General features: G+C 35.2%; 1 protein-coding gene across 1 annotated transcript in view; it reads left to right on the top strand.

Annotated features, from left to right (window-relative positions):
• Positions 1–16,014, top strand: part of LOC7453821 (callose synthase 10) — a 29,827-nt gene that overhangs the window by 12,992 nt on the left and 821 nt on the right. The window contains exons 21-50 of the mRNA XM_024586673.2: positions 82–168; positions 326–411; positions 946–973; positions 1,521–1,618; positions 1,714–1,795; positions 1,904–2,064; positions 2,171–2,291; positions 4,584–4,681; positions 4,791–4,881; positions 4,978–5,138; positions 5,621–5,730; positions 5,964–6,098; positions 6,246–6,314; positions 6,399–6,570; positions 7,182–7,299; positions 8,426–8,545; positions 9,896–10,011; positions 10,109–10,192; positions 10,945–11,057; positions 11,954–12,006; positions 12,092–12,268; positions 12,368–12,415; positions 13,673–13,831; positions 14,121–14,234; positions 14,319–14,407; positions 14,560–14,718; positions 14,827–14,929; positions 15,046–15,165; positions 15,455–15,505; positions 15,612–15,794. Of these exons, the coding sequence (XP_024442441.1) occupies positions 82–168; positions 326–411; positions 946–973; positions 1,521–1,618; positions 1,714–1,795; positions 1,904–2,064; positions 2,171–2,291; positions 4,584–4,681; positions 4,791–4,881; positions 4,978–5,138; positions 5,621–5,730; positions 5,964–6,098; positions 6,246–6,314; positions 6,399–6,570; positions 7,182–7,299; positions 8,426–8,545; positions 9,896–10,011; positions 10,109–10,192; positions 10,945–11,057; positions 11,954–12,006; positions 12,092–12,268; positions 12,368–12,415; positions 13,673–13,831; positions 14,121–14,234; positions 14,319–14,407; positions 14,560–14,718; positions 14,827–14,929; positions 15,046–15,165; positions 15,455–15,505; positions 15,612–15,794 (3,306 nt within the window). The remainder of the gene's footprint in view (positions 1–81; positions 169–325; positions 412–945; positions 974–1,520; positions 1,619–1,713; positions 1,796–1,903; positions 2,065–2,170; positions 2,292–4,583; positions 4,682–4,790; positions 4,882–4,977; positions 5,139–5,620; positions 5,731–5,963; positions 6,099–6,245; positions 6,315–6,398; positions 6,571–7,181; positions 7,300–8,425; positions 8,546–9,895; positions 10,012–10,108; positions 10,193–10,944; positions 11,058–11,953; positions 12,007–12,091; positions 12,269–12,367; positions 12,416–13,672; positions 13,832–14,120; positions 14,235–14,318; positions 14,408–14,559; positions 14,719–14,826; positions 14,930–15,045; positions 15,166–15,454; positions 15,506–15,611; positions 15,795–16,014) is intronic.

The raw sequence follows: 16,014 nt of genomic DNA, 5'->3' as shown, positions 1-16,014 counted from the left end.
TGTCAATTTAAGAATACTATTGGTGCTCTAATTTATGACTTGCAAATCTTCATTTTCCTAATCCTTTTGTTCTCTTCTTAGATCTATATCATGGACATTCACATATGGTACACTATCTTATCAGCAATTGTTGGGGGCGTGATGGGTGCACGAGCTCGTTTAGGCGAGGTATACAAAGTATCATGAAATGCATATTTGAATTAATATAGTAGTTTTATTTTGAACCTTTTCATGCAAGCCAGGTGCTTCCATTTTTTTTTTATTTCAAGTTCTCCTGCCATCATTATTCTTATTGCGCCCATTGCTCAATTTGGACCTATGGCAGATACGCAGTATTGAAATGGTTCATAAACGTTTTGAGAGCTTCCCAGCGGCCTTTGTCAAGAATCTTGTCTCTCCACAAGCACAAAGGTAAGTGCTTAACCATCTGTTTACAAATGGGAATGCACAGTACTAGGGATGATGGGGTTGAAGTCATTGTCAAACTCAGGGTTTTAAATTTGAGTACTCGTTACCTGATTAAGTGTTGATACTCCATCAAATACTGGATAAGTGCAATCATAATCACTTCTGGTGTCAGAATGTATGTTATTTGGAATACTGAGGCAGCTGCTGAGTTGGTTTGTGTACAAAACATGTCTATTCATAAACTTTGTAGCTCACTGCTTTTCTAGCATGGATGACAAATAGGTTTTGCGAGCACTGCCTAAATTTGTTAAGCACCATGGATTGAAGCGTGCAGTTTTGACAGTTCATTGTAGAACTTGATATCTTTTAGAGTATTTTCTGTCTTGCTATCTTGTGATTACAGAATACTAAAAGCTTCACTTTTCAATGACCCCTGTACTTGTTGATAAAAGAAAAAAAATCCCTCATGGCTTTTGGTCTACATTCTACTATTTTCTCTACTCTCTTCAGTAATGTTTTGGTTGATGTGTGCTGCAGGATGGTGCTCAACAGACATGCATCTCAAGTGAGTGATTTTTTTCATTTTCCCCTTCTAAGCCATTGTTTCTGGAAGTATTCTTATGTTACCGCTTATTCTCTGTTATTTTTTGGTTGACCTGGAAAGACTGCAACCATAGAGCATTTAGGGAGGGGGGATTTGCAAATAGAGTATCCGTATCAGATAATTGGTTTAGAATGTTGCATTCTTCTGCAGAGGGAATTGTCGGGAAATATAGGAGCTATAGGGAATGTTAATTTTTTTTATCATTTATATAGTTCTTTGAACGTGGGTGGCATCCCTTTGGCGTGCCCTTTTTATTTGCTGTTTGCATATGACAACATTAGGTAATGGGTGCACTTCTTTGAAACACAATTTTTCTAACTCATAAACAGTTGAGGCTAATGGGTGAAATGTTCATATTGAAATTAAAAAGGAAGCTTGTGTCTTCATAGAACTAACTTTCATGTGGGGAGTTAACCTCCTGTGCTTGGAGGCATAATACCCTATGTAGTTTGTGTTCTCTTCTGCATGATCTAAATGTTTGTTGTATGAATTTTTATGGTTTGTATAGGAAGCTCAGGATATGAACAAAGCATATGCTGCACTGTTTGCTCCTTTCTGGAATGAGATAATCAAAAGCTTACGCGAGGAAGATTATATCAGCAATAGGTCGATCATGGGGACATCCTTGTTATCATTCCATAAATTTATTTGTGTTTGCTGTTCTGCAATCACAATTTGCTTCATGGTTGTTTTGCTTCCAGGGAGATGGACTTGCTTTCTATTCCGAGCAACACAGGAAGTCTAAGATTAGTTCAATGGCCACTGTTTCTTCTTAGCAGCAAGGTGCATCTTATCTTATTACCTTTTAACATCCTGCAGAATACTTTTACCTTTTACAAATGAATTCCAGTATCATACCAAGCTAGGTCTTATACTGGTATGCTTTTCCAGATTTTATTGGCAGTGGATTTGGCTTTGGACTGCAAAGATACACAAGCGGATCTTTGGAATAGAATTTCTAAGGATGAATACATGGCATATGCAGTTCAGGAATGCTACTACAGTGTTGAAAAAATCTTGCATTCCCTGGTTGACGGTGAAGGAAGACTCTGGTATGAATGGCTTTTCTATGAATGCGGCTTTTGTATCCCATGTTTTGGGGGTGTGCAGCTGTTCATTTGTTTTTTTATTTTGTTTTATGCTTCCTGTATCTGATAGGGTTGAAAGGATCTTTCGTGAGATCAACAACAGTATATTGGAGGGATCACTTGTCATTACTTTACGTCTTGAGAAGCTTCCTCATGTGTTGTCAAGATTTATTGCACTGTTTGGACTTCTGGTATGTGTTTTTAGATTATACTTGCTGTTTCTATTCAGAATTAATATTGTTGGTTTTTGAATATAGCTTCAAATAGACAGTATAAGCATTTTGGTTTCTTATCTAAAGAATAATGTACAGACTAGACTTAACCCATACATCCATCAAAGAGGGGAGAAATGGTCTTGTCCCTCAAATCCTATTTTATCCTATACAAAAGCTGTACTGCCTGTAATCATCCAACTTCTTCACAGTCAAACCTGCCATTATGCGGAAGAAACTCATGGCTTCCTATGCTAGCTTTTAAAAATTTATAGCCTGTGGACATTGTATACCATTTCGTGATCTTCCTTACCAATAAAGCATTATTGATTCATTAGAATTATATTTTTTTCATTCTTTTTTTTTTCATTGAAGTTAAATAGTTAAAATCTATCAAAGCTGTCTCCTAGTTAAAAAAGCTGGAGCAATATATTATAGACAATAATAAATACAATTTCTGTTGGATTTACGCTATTTTAAATTGTACATTTCGATTTGAGAAGCAACTACTTTACATGTTGGACTGGTTGACATATGTTATTCTCATATTCTTACTGATATAATGTTATTTTATCGGGGTTGACTACATTAGTTCGGACAAGTTATGGGGGTGATGCTACACAGATCATCTCTAATGTTAGAGAATAATATAAATCATATCTTGGGACTTCACCTAACAACTTAAGCTATTAGGTTGAGATGATTCTTTGATATGGTATCAGATCCTTGATGACCAAGTGGTCACGAATTTGAATCTCATCATCCTCATTTATTTGATAAAAATTAAGCACAAGGTAGTGTTGACCTGTGCAAGTTTCAAGCTCAAAGGGCTTTCACTTGAGGGGGTGTATTAGAGAATAATATAAATCATATCTTGGGACCTCATCTAATAGCTTAAGCTATTAGGTTGAGATGGTTCTTTGACATCTAATATGATATTATTGCTTTTAATTGCTTTAAATTGGAAATTTAATTTGAAAATAGGGTAGCTTAAAAACGCAATACTGTTATTTATATGCATTTGTGGTTTAATATGAATGCTATCTTTACTTTAAGGTAGTATTATCTTTTTTTGATCATATAATATAATTGAGACTGCTTTACCTTAAGGTACTGTATTCCCAATTATGCTAGTTCAAAAGCTGGCGTTATTCTTTGCTAAAGTTTATATAGATTTCTCTCTGCTTTGGTCATGCCATCTGTTTTTTATTTTTGTTTCTTTTGTGGTTCAGACAAGAGCATCAGTGATTATGCTATTAGATTTGAATTTTTTGTGTTGCTTATTTTAGATATTTGGCATGTGGTTAGAATATTTGGCTGTCTAAAGAACCAAGTCAAACGGACTATCTACTTGTTTAATCTTTGCTCATTACAATTTATGAGAATATTATCACCTGGCGAGCCAAAAAAATTCCAGCTCAATTCGGGCTTGTTGGTCTCACCAGCAGCTCCTGAGGGCAGCTCAGCTGCTTTTCCCATAGAAGGCTGAGTGTTAAAACTGTGGTTTTACCATCATCAACATTGACTTTGTTGTCTATATAGACAGTCATCTGGAACATTCAAGACAGGGAAAAGCTTGTCCTCTTGTGACTACCTGCTAGTCAATGCTGACTTTCTTGTGTGCCATTTTCCTCCTTGATTCAAACCAATGGGGATTCAAGTGAAACCATTTTAACTAAGTCTCTACATGAAATGAGACCATGTCACTCATAAACAATTGGCATATTTCTGACCACAGAAACTAGTAAATGCTAACAGCATGATATTGATGGGTCGCATATAATGGGCTTATGTTCCCAGAGCTGAGCCATGTGACACTGTACTTAGCTTGCCACAAGTTCGTTTAATGGACTTTTGACATTGGTTCTGGTTTGGCTGGATGACAGAAATGAACGAACCAGGCCCAGCTTTTGACCAACTAAAAGGCCTGAGCTGGTTGTGAAAAATCTGAATTCATTTGTATCTGGATTCTGGATTAAGTTTGAAACTCAAAGACTAATGATTTTCTATGCATTGAATATTAGACGCCACAATTATTATGTTTACACATGCACAAAACTTCTACCTTGAGCTTCACCATGGTCATGGATAAATCACCCTGGCTTGGGTCCATAAGTGTCGACCTGCTAGATCATCCGTAGTTTAGGAAGTAGATTGGCAGGAAGCAGACACGAATAACAGAAATAAATAGTATTTTATAAAGTAATATATGTTACTTTTTATTTGCCTTTTCGTGTTCCTGTTCACAAGAATAATTCACTTGTGTCTCAGATACAAAATGAGACTCCTGTACTTGCCAATGGTGCTGCAAAGGCTGTATATGCCGTGTATGAGGCTGTTACACATGATCTGCTGTCATCGGATCTAAGGTATTTATTTATTTATTTATTTTGGGCGGGGGTTTTGAGCCTCACTGTTGCTTTATTATTGTATTTGAAACATGATAATTCACAATTTAGTTTTGATTAATTGCTACAGAGAGCAACTTGATACATGGAACATTTTAGCTAGAGCAAGAAATGAACGACGCCTGTTCTCCAGGATAGAGTGGCCAAAGGATCCAGAAATTGTAAGCACCTGTGAGTAAAAAATCTGGTTTTGTTCTTAGTTTATTGTGCTGGTTGCATTTACATGGGTATTTTTTTTTTTATCTTCCTTGTCACAGAAGGAGCAGGTGAAAAGGTTGCAACTTCTTCTCACCGTAAAGGACTCTGCAGCCAACATTCCTAAGAATCTTGAAGCAAGAAGAAGATTAGAGTTTTTCTCAAATTCACTATTCATGGATATGCCTTCGGCAAAGCCAGTTTCTGAAATGACACCATTTAGGTAAATATGATCTATAGTATGTCAAATAGTATACTTTGTGCCTTACTGTAAATTGACATGTCCATTTGTTTCATGTAAAATAACTTGGTTTTGGAAAATATTTTCTTGAAAATATATTATGCTCCATTGTTTGGCTATGTTAATAAAATCTACTGGAAAATAATTGTTTGGTGTTTGGTTTATATGAAAAATAAGTGTTAGAAAGATAAAGACAAGAATTAATTAGTGGTGAGACCCATGATTTAATGACAGTGATTGTTTCGTAAAATATTTTCATATCCTTGAGAACCGTAAATTGTTTTTCCTTGTTTCAAGCTTCTTCTTCTTTTTTTTTTTCTTTTGACTGTAAAATATTTTCAATGACATAGTTTTTTCGAAGTGAACCTAACAGGAGAATATTTTATGCAAGCATATTGTACAAGAAACAATCATAGCCCTATTTGTCTCCTTCATGCTTATGGTTTTGATTCCTTTGCGAACAGTGTCTTCACGCCATACTACAGTGAGACTGTGCTTTATAGTTCCTCTGAGTTGCGGGTGGAAAATGAGGATGGAATATCCATTCTTTTCTATCTTCAAAAAATCTTTCCAGGTATATCTTTTTTTTGTTGTTCTACCCTGTAAAATATCTCTCAACTCCCTCTCTGTCTTGAGGAATTTTTAAACAGGGCCGGAGTTGCGAAAATTAGTATTAATGAAAATGCTAGCCCTTTAGTATATTCATTTGTCTTTCCTTTTTTGACAGTCAGTTTTCTTTATCATATTATATGATTGGCATCTGATAATCTCCTTTGTTCATAGCTGAGAATCTTTTTTTTCCTCCAGATGAATGGGAGAATTTCTTGGAGCGGATTGGTAGAGCAGAGTCTACCGGGGATGCAGATCTTCAAGAAAATTCTGGTGATTCCTTGGAGCTTAGGTTCTGGGCATCTTATCGTGGACAGACTCTAGCTCGGACTGGTTAGAATTCTATTTAATATGATAGCCACATGATTCTTATTATTAATTGCATTTTGAAATTTGTATAATTTCATATTATCACTTTGCCATTTTCTTATTTTTTGAGCATTTGTTTTTTCTTATTATTCCATTTTCCTTGGGATGCAGTACGTGGTATGATGTATTATAGGAGAGCTCTGATGCTGCAGAGTTATCTAGAAAGGAGGTCACAGGGAGGTGCTTAATTTTGAACAACTCTTATTGATCCATTCAATCTAAGAGTTAAGAAATAAACTCACTAAGGTCATCTTGTATTTGCAGTTGATGATTATTCTCAGACAAACTTTTCTACATCACAAGGTTTTGAGTTATCACATGAAGCACGGGCACAAGCAGATTTGAAGTTCACTTATGTGGTCTCCTGCCAGATTTATGGGCAACAGAAGCAGCGAAAGGCTGTAGAGGCAGCTGATATTTCTCTTTTGCTGCAGCGGTATATATTCTTTTTAATTTCAATAGAATTGAATGTTCTATTTTTATCCTGTTGACCACTCTTTGCTATATAGATGTTAAATGGTTATCTTTGTTAATATCGTATTTCTTTAAGGACATATTTAACTACAAAGCCAAAGTATTTCATGTCACCTAGATGCGAGGGATGGGTGCTGGGTGCCTGTTTGTTTGCGTGTTTGGCATCTGAATAAATTTTAATCCTGGAATGGGTATTGACCAGTGCTGCATAAAATCTCATTTACTTCTGATGGAAAGAAAGAAAATTTCTGAGTTTTTAATCTATTTTGTAAATGTGATATTCACTATTCCATATTTGTATGGACTTCTACTCTCTTGCCACCCATACTAAGAGGTTACTTGGAGAGTGAGGTGGCATCCTTACTTGGTGCACGATCTTGATCCGGGCAAGATTCCTCCTCTGCCAGCTGGCTACTCTGATGTTAATTGCATTCTCTCTTCATGCTGTATGAGCGCATATGTTAATAGTGGATCTATATCAGATTGTACTCTGATGTAATCGGCTAAATGATTAAGTAATTCATGTTGCAAGTTTCTGTGCACATGGTTATGTATGCTATTTTTCTGAGTCAGGAATGAGGCACTTCGAGTTGCTTTCATACATGTGGAGGAGAGTGATAGTGCTGATGGACAGGTTTCCCATGAATTTTATTCGAAGCTTGTGAAAGCTGATATACATGGAAAAGATCAGGTAGGCAGTTTCTTTTGCAATGTTTGTCATTGGTGCAAAGTTTTCTGTAGTCTTCCAAGATCATTTTGCTAAAAGAAACTAGTAATTTTGGCATGTGCATCCACGTGTATTATTTAAATTGTTAAAAAAATCATTTGTTAATTAATTAAGTGATTAAATTAGATTTTGAGTTTGCTTTATATTCAAGTTGTTCATCATGCTTTGTAACTCTTATTTAGTTAATTAATTAATTTTCCTTTATCTAAAAAAATATCCATCAAGTTAGCATCTATATTGAATATGAAAATGTTATAGGATGTGGAGAAGTTATTGTTAAATTTAAAAATATTGAATTTTTTAAGTGTTAAACTGATTAATAATTTTCTGTATTTGATGACTTTTTGAGATAATTATTTCAATAACAGATTATATTTGCATAATTTGCCAGTCATGGTTATATGAAGAACATCAATTGAATCAACAATAAAAGGATCCATAATTTTATTAAGCATGTGTATTAAATTAAAAATAATTTGTGTGCGTGATTGCCATTACTTGTCCAAGAGATTAAGAACTTGTCAAGTGAATGCATGGGGAAAATGCATTGGATGTAGGAATTGCTTTTGATTATGATTAAGATTAAAAAATATAATAGAGTTATAAGGATATAATAGTCAAACATTTTCTAAAAATGTTTGTTGTAGTAGTCAATAAAAAATATCTTAAAAAGTTTGTGTTTTTATATATAGCCATGGATATTAGTGAGAACTTGATTAGGATCCTGTGGAAGGATTGAACAACTTTGTGGTTTTGTTTCAGCTGCTTTCACATGTGAGACCTATGGCTCTATAGTTTTAGAGGCAAGGCTCTATAGTCATGGCTTTTGTTTTTCTACCTATTTAGATCATATAAACCTGTATGGTGCAATGTTTTGTTCTACTTATTCAGTTGTGCCCACTTTTTGCAATTTACATTTTGACCCAATCATTGTTATCGTACTGGCATTGGCTATGACATTGACTTTTCAAATCATTTTCTCTTTGCATTTATCTCATTGCTTTGGAAAAGAAATGGTTGCATATATAGTTTCTTTGCTTGGGCATTGCTATAAATGTGGTATTTGTGTGCCTTTTATCTTTATATGTAGGAAATATATTCAATCAAACTTCCTGGAAATCCAAAGCTTGGAGAAGGGAAGCCTGAAAACCAGAACCATGCTATAATTTTCACTCGTGGAGAAGCCATTCAGACTATTGACATGAACCAGGTTACATATGCATACATATTCATGGATGTGTGCTCCACTGCAATAATTTGTGCATGTGTTTGTATTATTTGTGTTGCTTCATTCTTAGGTTAATTTCTGGTGTTTTGCTGCGTTTTGGAACTAACAATGCACCCCTATGTTTGAAGCTTTTGTTGGCTTTTATGATTGATGTTGGCTGGAGAATTGGTTTTATATTTTACTTGAATCTTGAGTTTCTGAGCAATTTTCCGAGTTTCACATTGTGTTTGGATGCTCATAGTACATGGGGCTAATCATTGGATAATATCTCTGGCCACACAGAACACCTGTGCGGTGCACTGGGGTTGAAGCCAAACAGATTTTTCAATCTCTTAATGATAGTGATTAGATGCCATTATTGAGGGATGCTTTCTGCAATGGCTTTTTATTTGGCCACCAAGAGACGTGCTTTACATTTGATGAACTGTATTCTCTAGAAACCATATGAAGTACTTGTTGGTGCTGTTTCTGGTGTCTTTCAATGTATAGCTAGAATGTGCTTCTGGATGACGAGGCATTTTTGTCGCAACTCCAGCAGCATTTGTTAATGTTAAGTTTCTGGAATATTCTCGTATTGCAATCGGAATGGTGTAAGGTTGATGAGGAACAGCATATTGATGCAGGAACTTTCTTTATAATTTATATTATTATATTTCTGATATTAGGGTTAATCAATATGCCCGTATATGTAAGGAAGCTGTGGTTGATATGGTAACCTGAAAGTGTCTTTGCTATCAAAGATGATGAAACACTGATCTTTTTCATTTAAAATTACTGTGAAATATTTTTTGCATATGTTGTAAACCTCTAACACTGTAGATTCTATTCCAACTGTTTCAGCAGGCACTCAAACCAAATTGATCATGAAAATCTTTCTTCTTATACTTTCTAATTGTTGATGTTGTTACTGAAATAATGTATTTGACCTTTTGTCTTGTCATGATGTTTGCTCAAAAATGATATTTGGCCCTCTGCTGTGATTAGCAAGTGTATGATATTAAATTTGTATCTCATATTTGTTATAGGAAGTTCTGAAATATAAGAATAAATGGCTCAAGGAGTTTCTTAAAGTTTGTTGGTTGCTGTAGTTTGAATTTTAGTGAGAAGTACTGGATTTTACGGTGTATTAGCAGATGCTTGGTTCTTGCAAGCATGAGTTTGTAAATGGTGCTGTACAAGTATACTTCCTATAGTATGAATTGTTTATCATGTCTATGCTTCTAATTTTTTATTTTCTTTCATAAGAAGTTTTGGAACCATAGGTGTGTCTTTGCATACAGTGTTTTGGGAAGAATTAAAATAACTAAACCTGGTTGATATGCCCTTTTGTAGGACAACTACCTTGAAGAGGCAATGAAAATGAGAAATCTTCTTGAGGAATTTCGAGCAAATCATGGCATTCGACCTCCCACCATCCTTGGTGTAAGGGAAAATGTTTTCACTGGAAGGTTGGTCTACTTTTCCTCGAAATAATGGCTACCTGATTTTTTTTTATCTTTGCTCTGACAGTCTTCTTAATCATTGTTTTTGGGTGTATTTATGCAGTGTTTCATCGTTAGCCTGGTTCATGTCCAATCAAGAAACAAGCTTTGTAACATTGGGCCAACGTGTGTTAGCATATCCACTCAAGTGAGCAGTCTCTAACTTGTTTCAGCCCTATAAAGTGCGTGAGTGAGATTAAAAGAAAATGTTGTCCACAATGGATTCTTCTACTAAGACCATTCTTTGTGACCAATTCAAGACAATAATCTATCATTAAAACCGTTTCTTAATTAGCTGCTTGGTTTCCATAGACTAGGTGTGCGGTATGTTATAAATTGATTTTTATTCACTATGCATCCTAATTTTTGTGTAGCATGAATTACAATGCAGATACGTAACATGTTAAACTATTAGTTCCTGTAGCTATGCAAAACTTGGTGCAATAACATACGATGTGTAGTCATTTTGTCTGTTTTCATTGGCCATATCCTAATATACTTCAGAGTAAACAGTTATGTGTAGTTTTGTCCTTCATTTGTAACAAATATCCTACGTGAATGCATTGAATTTAGGAATTGATTTGTTTTTTTCAAATAAGTGAACATATACCAAGCCAAGTCTATACATCCTTGAGGGCTTTTAGATTAGAAAAAGTAGTGTTCCTTTTTCTTCTTTTTTTTGCTTTTTAAGTGTTATTTTTATGATTGTAAATATATTTTCATTTATTTTGTAGCTTGTGTTGATGCACAGATGGTTTGTATGCAGATGTGTGCCTTCGTATCATCTTTATGTCTTGCATGTGCACTAAAGGAAGATTTATATAATAAATGTTTTACTCTTAAAGGATTGCCTGCAAACTTTTTATGATTTTGATTTTTGGTTGAAAAAATATCTTGCAGGGTCCGCATGCACTATGGCCATCCAGATGTATTTGACCGTGTATTTCATATAACTCGAGGTGGCATCAGTAAGGCATCACGTGTGATCAATATTAGTGAAGATATATTTGCAGGTATATTATTGATGAAATAGTGGAAATCATTCATCGTTTATGCAAAATAAATGGATTTTTTTCAGAAGCTATTGATTATTGAGTGTTGTCTGGGCAAAGATATGATCAGTCTCTTGCTCTTGAAGTAATTCTTTTGACAATCTTAAAAAATGGTTAAGCAAATAGGGAGTTGCATTTGACTTAAACTAAATCTGAATTTCTATTTGGACAGGTGGTGTTTCCCTTGTTAAACTTCTGGTCTAGCCTGTTAAATCCCATGATTCCTGGTTAGATCATGTGTGTTTTGGAGGATAGACTAGTACCTTTCAATCTTGTAGTTTTAGTAAATCACTGATTCTACCCTCTAGTATCCTAATAGAGCTGGAATCTCTCATTATTAAACTAATACTCATTGTCTGATGCCCTGCCCAAATGCAAATTTACATGCATTTTGGACATTTATGGCCTGCATTATATTTGTAGTGAACTAGTGGTTGCTTAGCAATGTGGAGCACATTGCATGATCAATGCTCAATCTCCAGTCTTACCCCACCCTTTAGCTGACCCCAACTGGTTTGGAATTGAGGCTTCGTTGCTGTTGTTGTTACCTATGTCGGATATGAATATTTGGTCAACCAATCAAAGGAAAAGTGTTGGTTTTGATTAGAAGGTGCAACATATTTTAATGATTTAGTCAATCTTGCGGTTTGTTGATATCTGAGATATGTCTCTTGAATGTTTTGTTTGTTGGGGCAGAAGGCTTTTGAGTTGATATTTTGTGATACAACAAGCTTATTATAATGCAGCATTTTTGTCAAATATTGGATGGGTGATCATGTTGGCTGACTGAGTTGTAACGAGCTCAAATGATTTCATGTCAACTGATTTTCATGTAACTAAAACGAGAATTGCTGCAGGGTTTAACACCACATTGAGGCAAGGAAATATTACTCACCATGAATATATTCAGGTTCGATGCTCTTGTCTATTTCATTTTAGTTTATATTGGGAAGAAAATAAATCTTCAATGTTATTTGATATCCCTCTCCATGTAGGTTGGAAAGGGAAGAGACGTTGGGTTAAACCAGATTGCCCTTTTTGAAGGGAAAGTGGCAGGAGGAAATGGCGAGCAAGTTCTAAGCAGGGATGTGTACAGGCTTGGGCAACTATTTGATTTCTTCAGAATGCTTTCTTTCTACTTTACAACTGTTGGGTACTATGTGTGCACTATGGTATGTCTGTTTCTATTATTGGTTTTATCACTTAAAACAATTTTGAATCAGGTAGCTAATCTTTTGGTTTATCTGACAAGGAATGTATCTTTGATTCAGATGACAGTCCTCACAGTATATGTATTCTTGTATGGAAGGGCTTACCTGGTAATCTACCGAACTTCGTTTTTGCTGTCTTGGTTTGACCAACTTTTAGTCTCTGCAAATTTATTTTATTTAATCTTAATTTAAACCTCAACTACTTCAATAGAGTGGTTAGAAATTATAATTTGTTCAAAAAGGGATCTATTGTATCTGCAAGCTCTGAAACTTTTTGGTTGTTTCAAATGGCCTTGTATGACCAGTTGCGAGCTTGGTGATTATGATTTCAAGTTTTGTTCTACTTCATTTTTCTCAGAGCCTTGGAACATTACCATTATCTGGGAATTTCAGAGTATTGGTGTGTTTGCAGAGCTATTCCTTATCTGTTGGACATTTAACTGTCAATCTGTTATAAGATGAGTAGTGGAATATTCAATTTTGCTGTCCACAATGATTGATGTTTCTTTTAAGAATTTTGGGCATCATTAGAAGAATGCTTGTAAGCTGTGCTACAAATGAAAAGAAGAAACTTGAAGTCTGAACATAGAAGTTCGTTTTTTTACTTTCTGAATATAGCGTTCTTAAAATACTGGAAACATCTTGTGGCTATGCTCATAATTGGAAAGGGTCCCATGTTATAACCACCCCCACCTAACCCCAAGAAAATGGACTTGGATTTTGATTCTATTCCGGGAAAAAGAAGTCGATTTGTAAGTTATTCATTCTGAAAAACTTCAATATCAGGCAGATTGCATCGTATTAGTTTTTTAAAAGGTTGGCTGCATCTTGTTAGATTTTTAATAGTTTTGCATCAATATATCTCTTTAGGAAAGGGTCCCATGTTATAACCACCCCCACCTAACCCCAAGAAAATGGACTTGGATTTTGATTCTATTCCGGGAAAAAGAAGTCGATTTGTAAGTTATTCATTCTGAAAAACTTCAAAATCGGGTAGATTGCATCGTATTAGTTTTTTAAAAGGTTGGCTGCATCCTGTTAGATTTTTAAGAGTTTGGTTACATTGCATTTACAAGTGTTGTTAGATTTTTAAGAGTTTTGCATCAATATATCTCTTTAGGATACTAGGCTTTTCATTGTGAAATGGGATTATAAACTTCTCACTTTGTTTCGAGGATCTTCGTGATTCTTCTTGTCCTGTGGGCATACTCTATGATGTTTCCAAGTCAACTACTGGATCTGGGCCTCTTCTTATATTGCCTGTCGAATTGCTTTTCATATGTACTTGGTCTTTTGTGCACGACTTTAATAAGCCTATTCTCTCATTTAGACAAGGACATTTTTTGATTGCGTCAACTCTTTTAGGCTTTCTCTGGACTTGATAATGCTATATCAGTTAGTGCAAAGAAGATGGGAAATACAGCTCTGGATGCTGCTCTTAATGCACAGTTCTTGGTCCAGATTGGAGTTTTTACTGCAATCCCCATGATAATGGGTTTTATACTTGAACTTGGATTGCTTAAGGTTAGTCCATTTAATTTCCTTCAGTACAGTGTGTTTATTAATTTGTCTTCTAGGCATTTCGCTTCTTTTGTACTACAAAATTGCCAGGTCACTTACCCTAGTTAACAGCATTTCTTTTTGTGTTTGTAGTGGTTGGGAATATTTTAGCTGAGGCTCTACACCCCATTTTCCTTTTTCGTAGTTCATATTTTATGCACTAGGATTTATTCTAGAGACGTTATTTAATTTTATGTTGTTACTCCAATGCAATAGTTCCTGTTGGTAATTTTATTTTTGCTTGGTGTTCCAGGCTGTTTTCAGCTTTATTACAATGCAACTTCAGTTGTGTTCAGTCTTCTTCACGTTTTCATTGGGCACCAGAACTCATTATTTTGGACGCACTATCCTCCATGGAGGTGCAAAAGTATGTCTCTCTCTCTTTTCACACACACACCTCTACCTACATACTTGGAAATTGATTTTTATGCATCTTAAATTTTGCTAACAGTACAGAGCAACTGGTAGAGGTTTTGTGGTACGTCACATCAAGTTTGCTGAAAATTACAGGCTCTACTCAAGAAGTCATTTTGTTAAAGCGTGAGTATATTTACATGAATGATTTCTTGTTATTTTCGTTTTCTAATGGCACCTGCCATCCTGAGTCAAGGTGGGGTTGGGAAGAATTAGGTTGATTTTGTCTGTTAAAAGTTGTCTCTTTTTCTTACAAAACATTCATCCTTTTCTTGCAGGCTTGAAGTTGCCCTGCTTCTCATAGTTTACATAGCATATGGGTACACAGATGGAGGTGCTTTGTCATTTGTTTTGTTGACACTTAGCAGTTGGTTTCTTGTCATCTCATGGCTATTTGCTCCTTACATATTTAATCCCTCTGGTTTTGAGTGGCAAAAGTAAGCCTCATGTTCTTATTTATTTGCCTTCATGTCATCCAGTTTTAGAGCTATTATGTTTTTGTAAGAACTAAGCTGTCTGCTAATTACCATGATTTTGGCAAACAGGACTGTTGATGATTTTGAAGATTGGACTAGCTGGCTTTTATATAAAGGTGGTGTAGGGGTGAAGGGAGATAATAGCTGGGAATCATGGTGGGAAGAAGAACAGGTGGTGTTAAAGTTTCTATACATTGTTCTATGTATTTAAATGTGTTCATTTTGGTGCTTTGTACCTTTCATTTTCTAATATTTATTACCTTTTAAGTCAGTTTCTTTCTTCTCCAGGCGCATATCCAAACTTTGAGAGGTCGTATATTGGAAACAATATTAAGCTTGAGATTCCTCATTTTTCAATATGGCATCGTATACAAGCTCCATCTCACAGGAAAGGATAGATCTATTGCGGTATAGTTCTTATCTTTTGTTCTGATATGAGTTTGTGATCTTGTTTCTCCTGTATGTTCTTTAGAAACGACAATTAATAGCCCTTTGTTTTGATCAGGAAGAAACATTTTTTCCTTGCATGGCCTTTTTTTTTCTCCCTGCCAATTTATTGCTGAGGATGTTTGTTGAAGATGATATTGTAGTTTGAATAATGCAATTTGAACTGTAATAGATTAAAGGCTGAAAGTATTATTTCATTAGTAGTATGCCTTGTTGCTTCTTGATCCTGACAGTTGGTTTTGTTGTCTAGATTTATGGCTTCTCTTGGGTCGTATTGGTTTGCTTTGTCATGATATTTAAGGTCTGTATCCTTTTATGTTCATCTATTATTCCTTTATTTATGTAGCTATATTTGGGTATGTGTTATACTCATGTTCGTATGTGTTCTTTGTCTTATAACCATGAAGGTCTTCACCTATAGCCCAAAAAGATCTACCAGTTTCCAGCTATTGATGCGATTCATGCAAGGAATCGCGTCCTTAGGACTTGTTGCAGCTCTTTGCCTTATTGTTGCCTTCACTGATTTGTCAATTCCTGATCTTTTTGCGAGCTTTCTTGCATTTATTGCCACTGGATGGACTATCCTATCTGTAAGTTGAAAAGGCTTGTGTTCTATTTTCTGCATAGAACCACATCAACAGCAATGTTTGAAATGAAAATTCATGTGATGAATATTGCTGCATAAATCCGACATGAAGGGTCTTATTCTGTAGTAGGAATTAGGAAAAAACTGGCTTTCCTGTTTGAGAGCGAGCTGTAAACAAATTTCTAGGATATGTGCCTGTGTTTTGGCTTTAAGTCCAAGCAGTA

This window comes from Populus trichocarpa, chromosome 15 (genome assembly GCF_000002775.5).
Source record: "Populus trichocarpa isolate Nisqually-1 chromosome 15, P.trichocarpa_v4.1, whole genome shotgun sequence".
Taxonomy (NCBI): domain Eukaryota; kingdom Viridiplantae; phylum Streptophyta; class Magnoliopsida; order Malpighiales; family Salicaceae; genus Populus; species Populus trichocarpa.
This window is presented reverse-complemented; position numbering and strand designations above follow the sequence as displayed.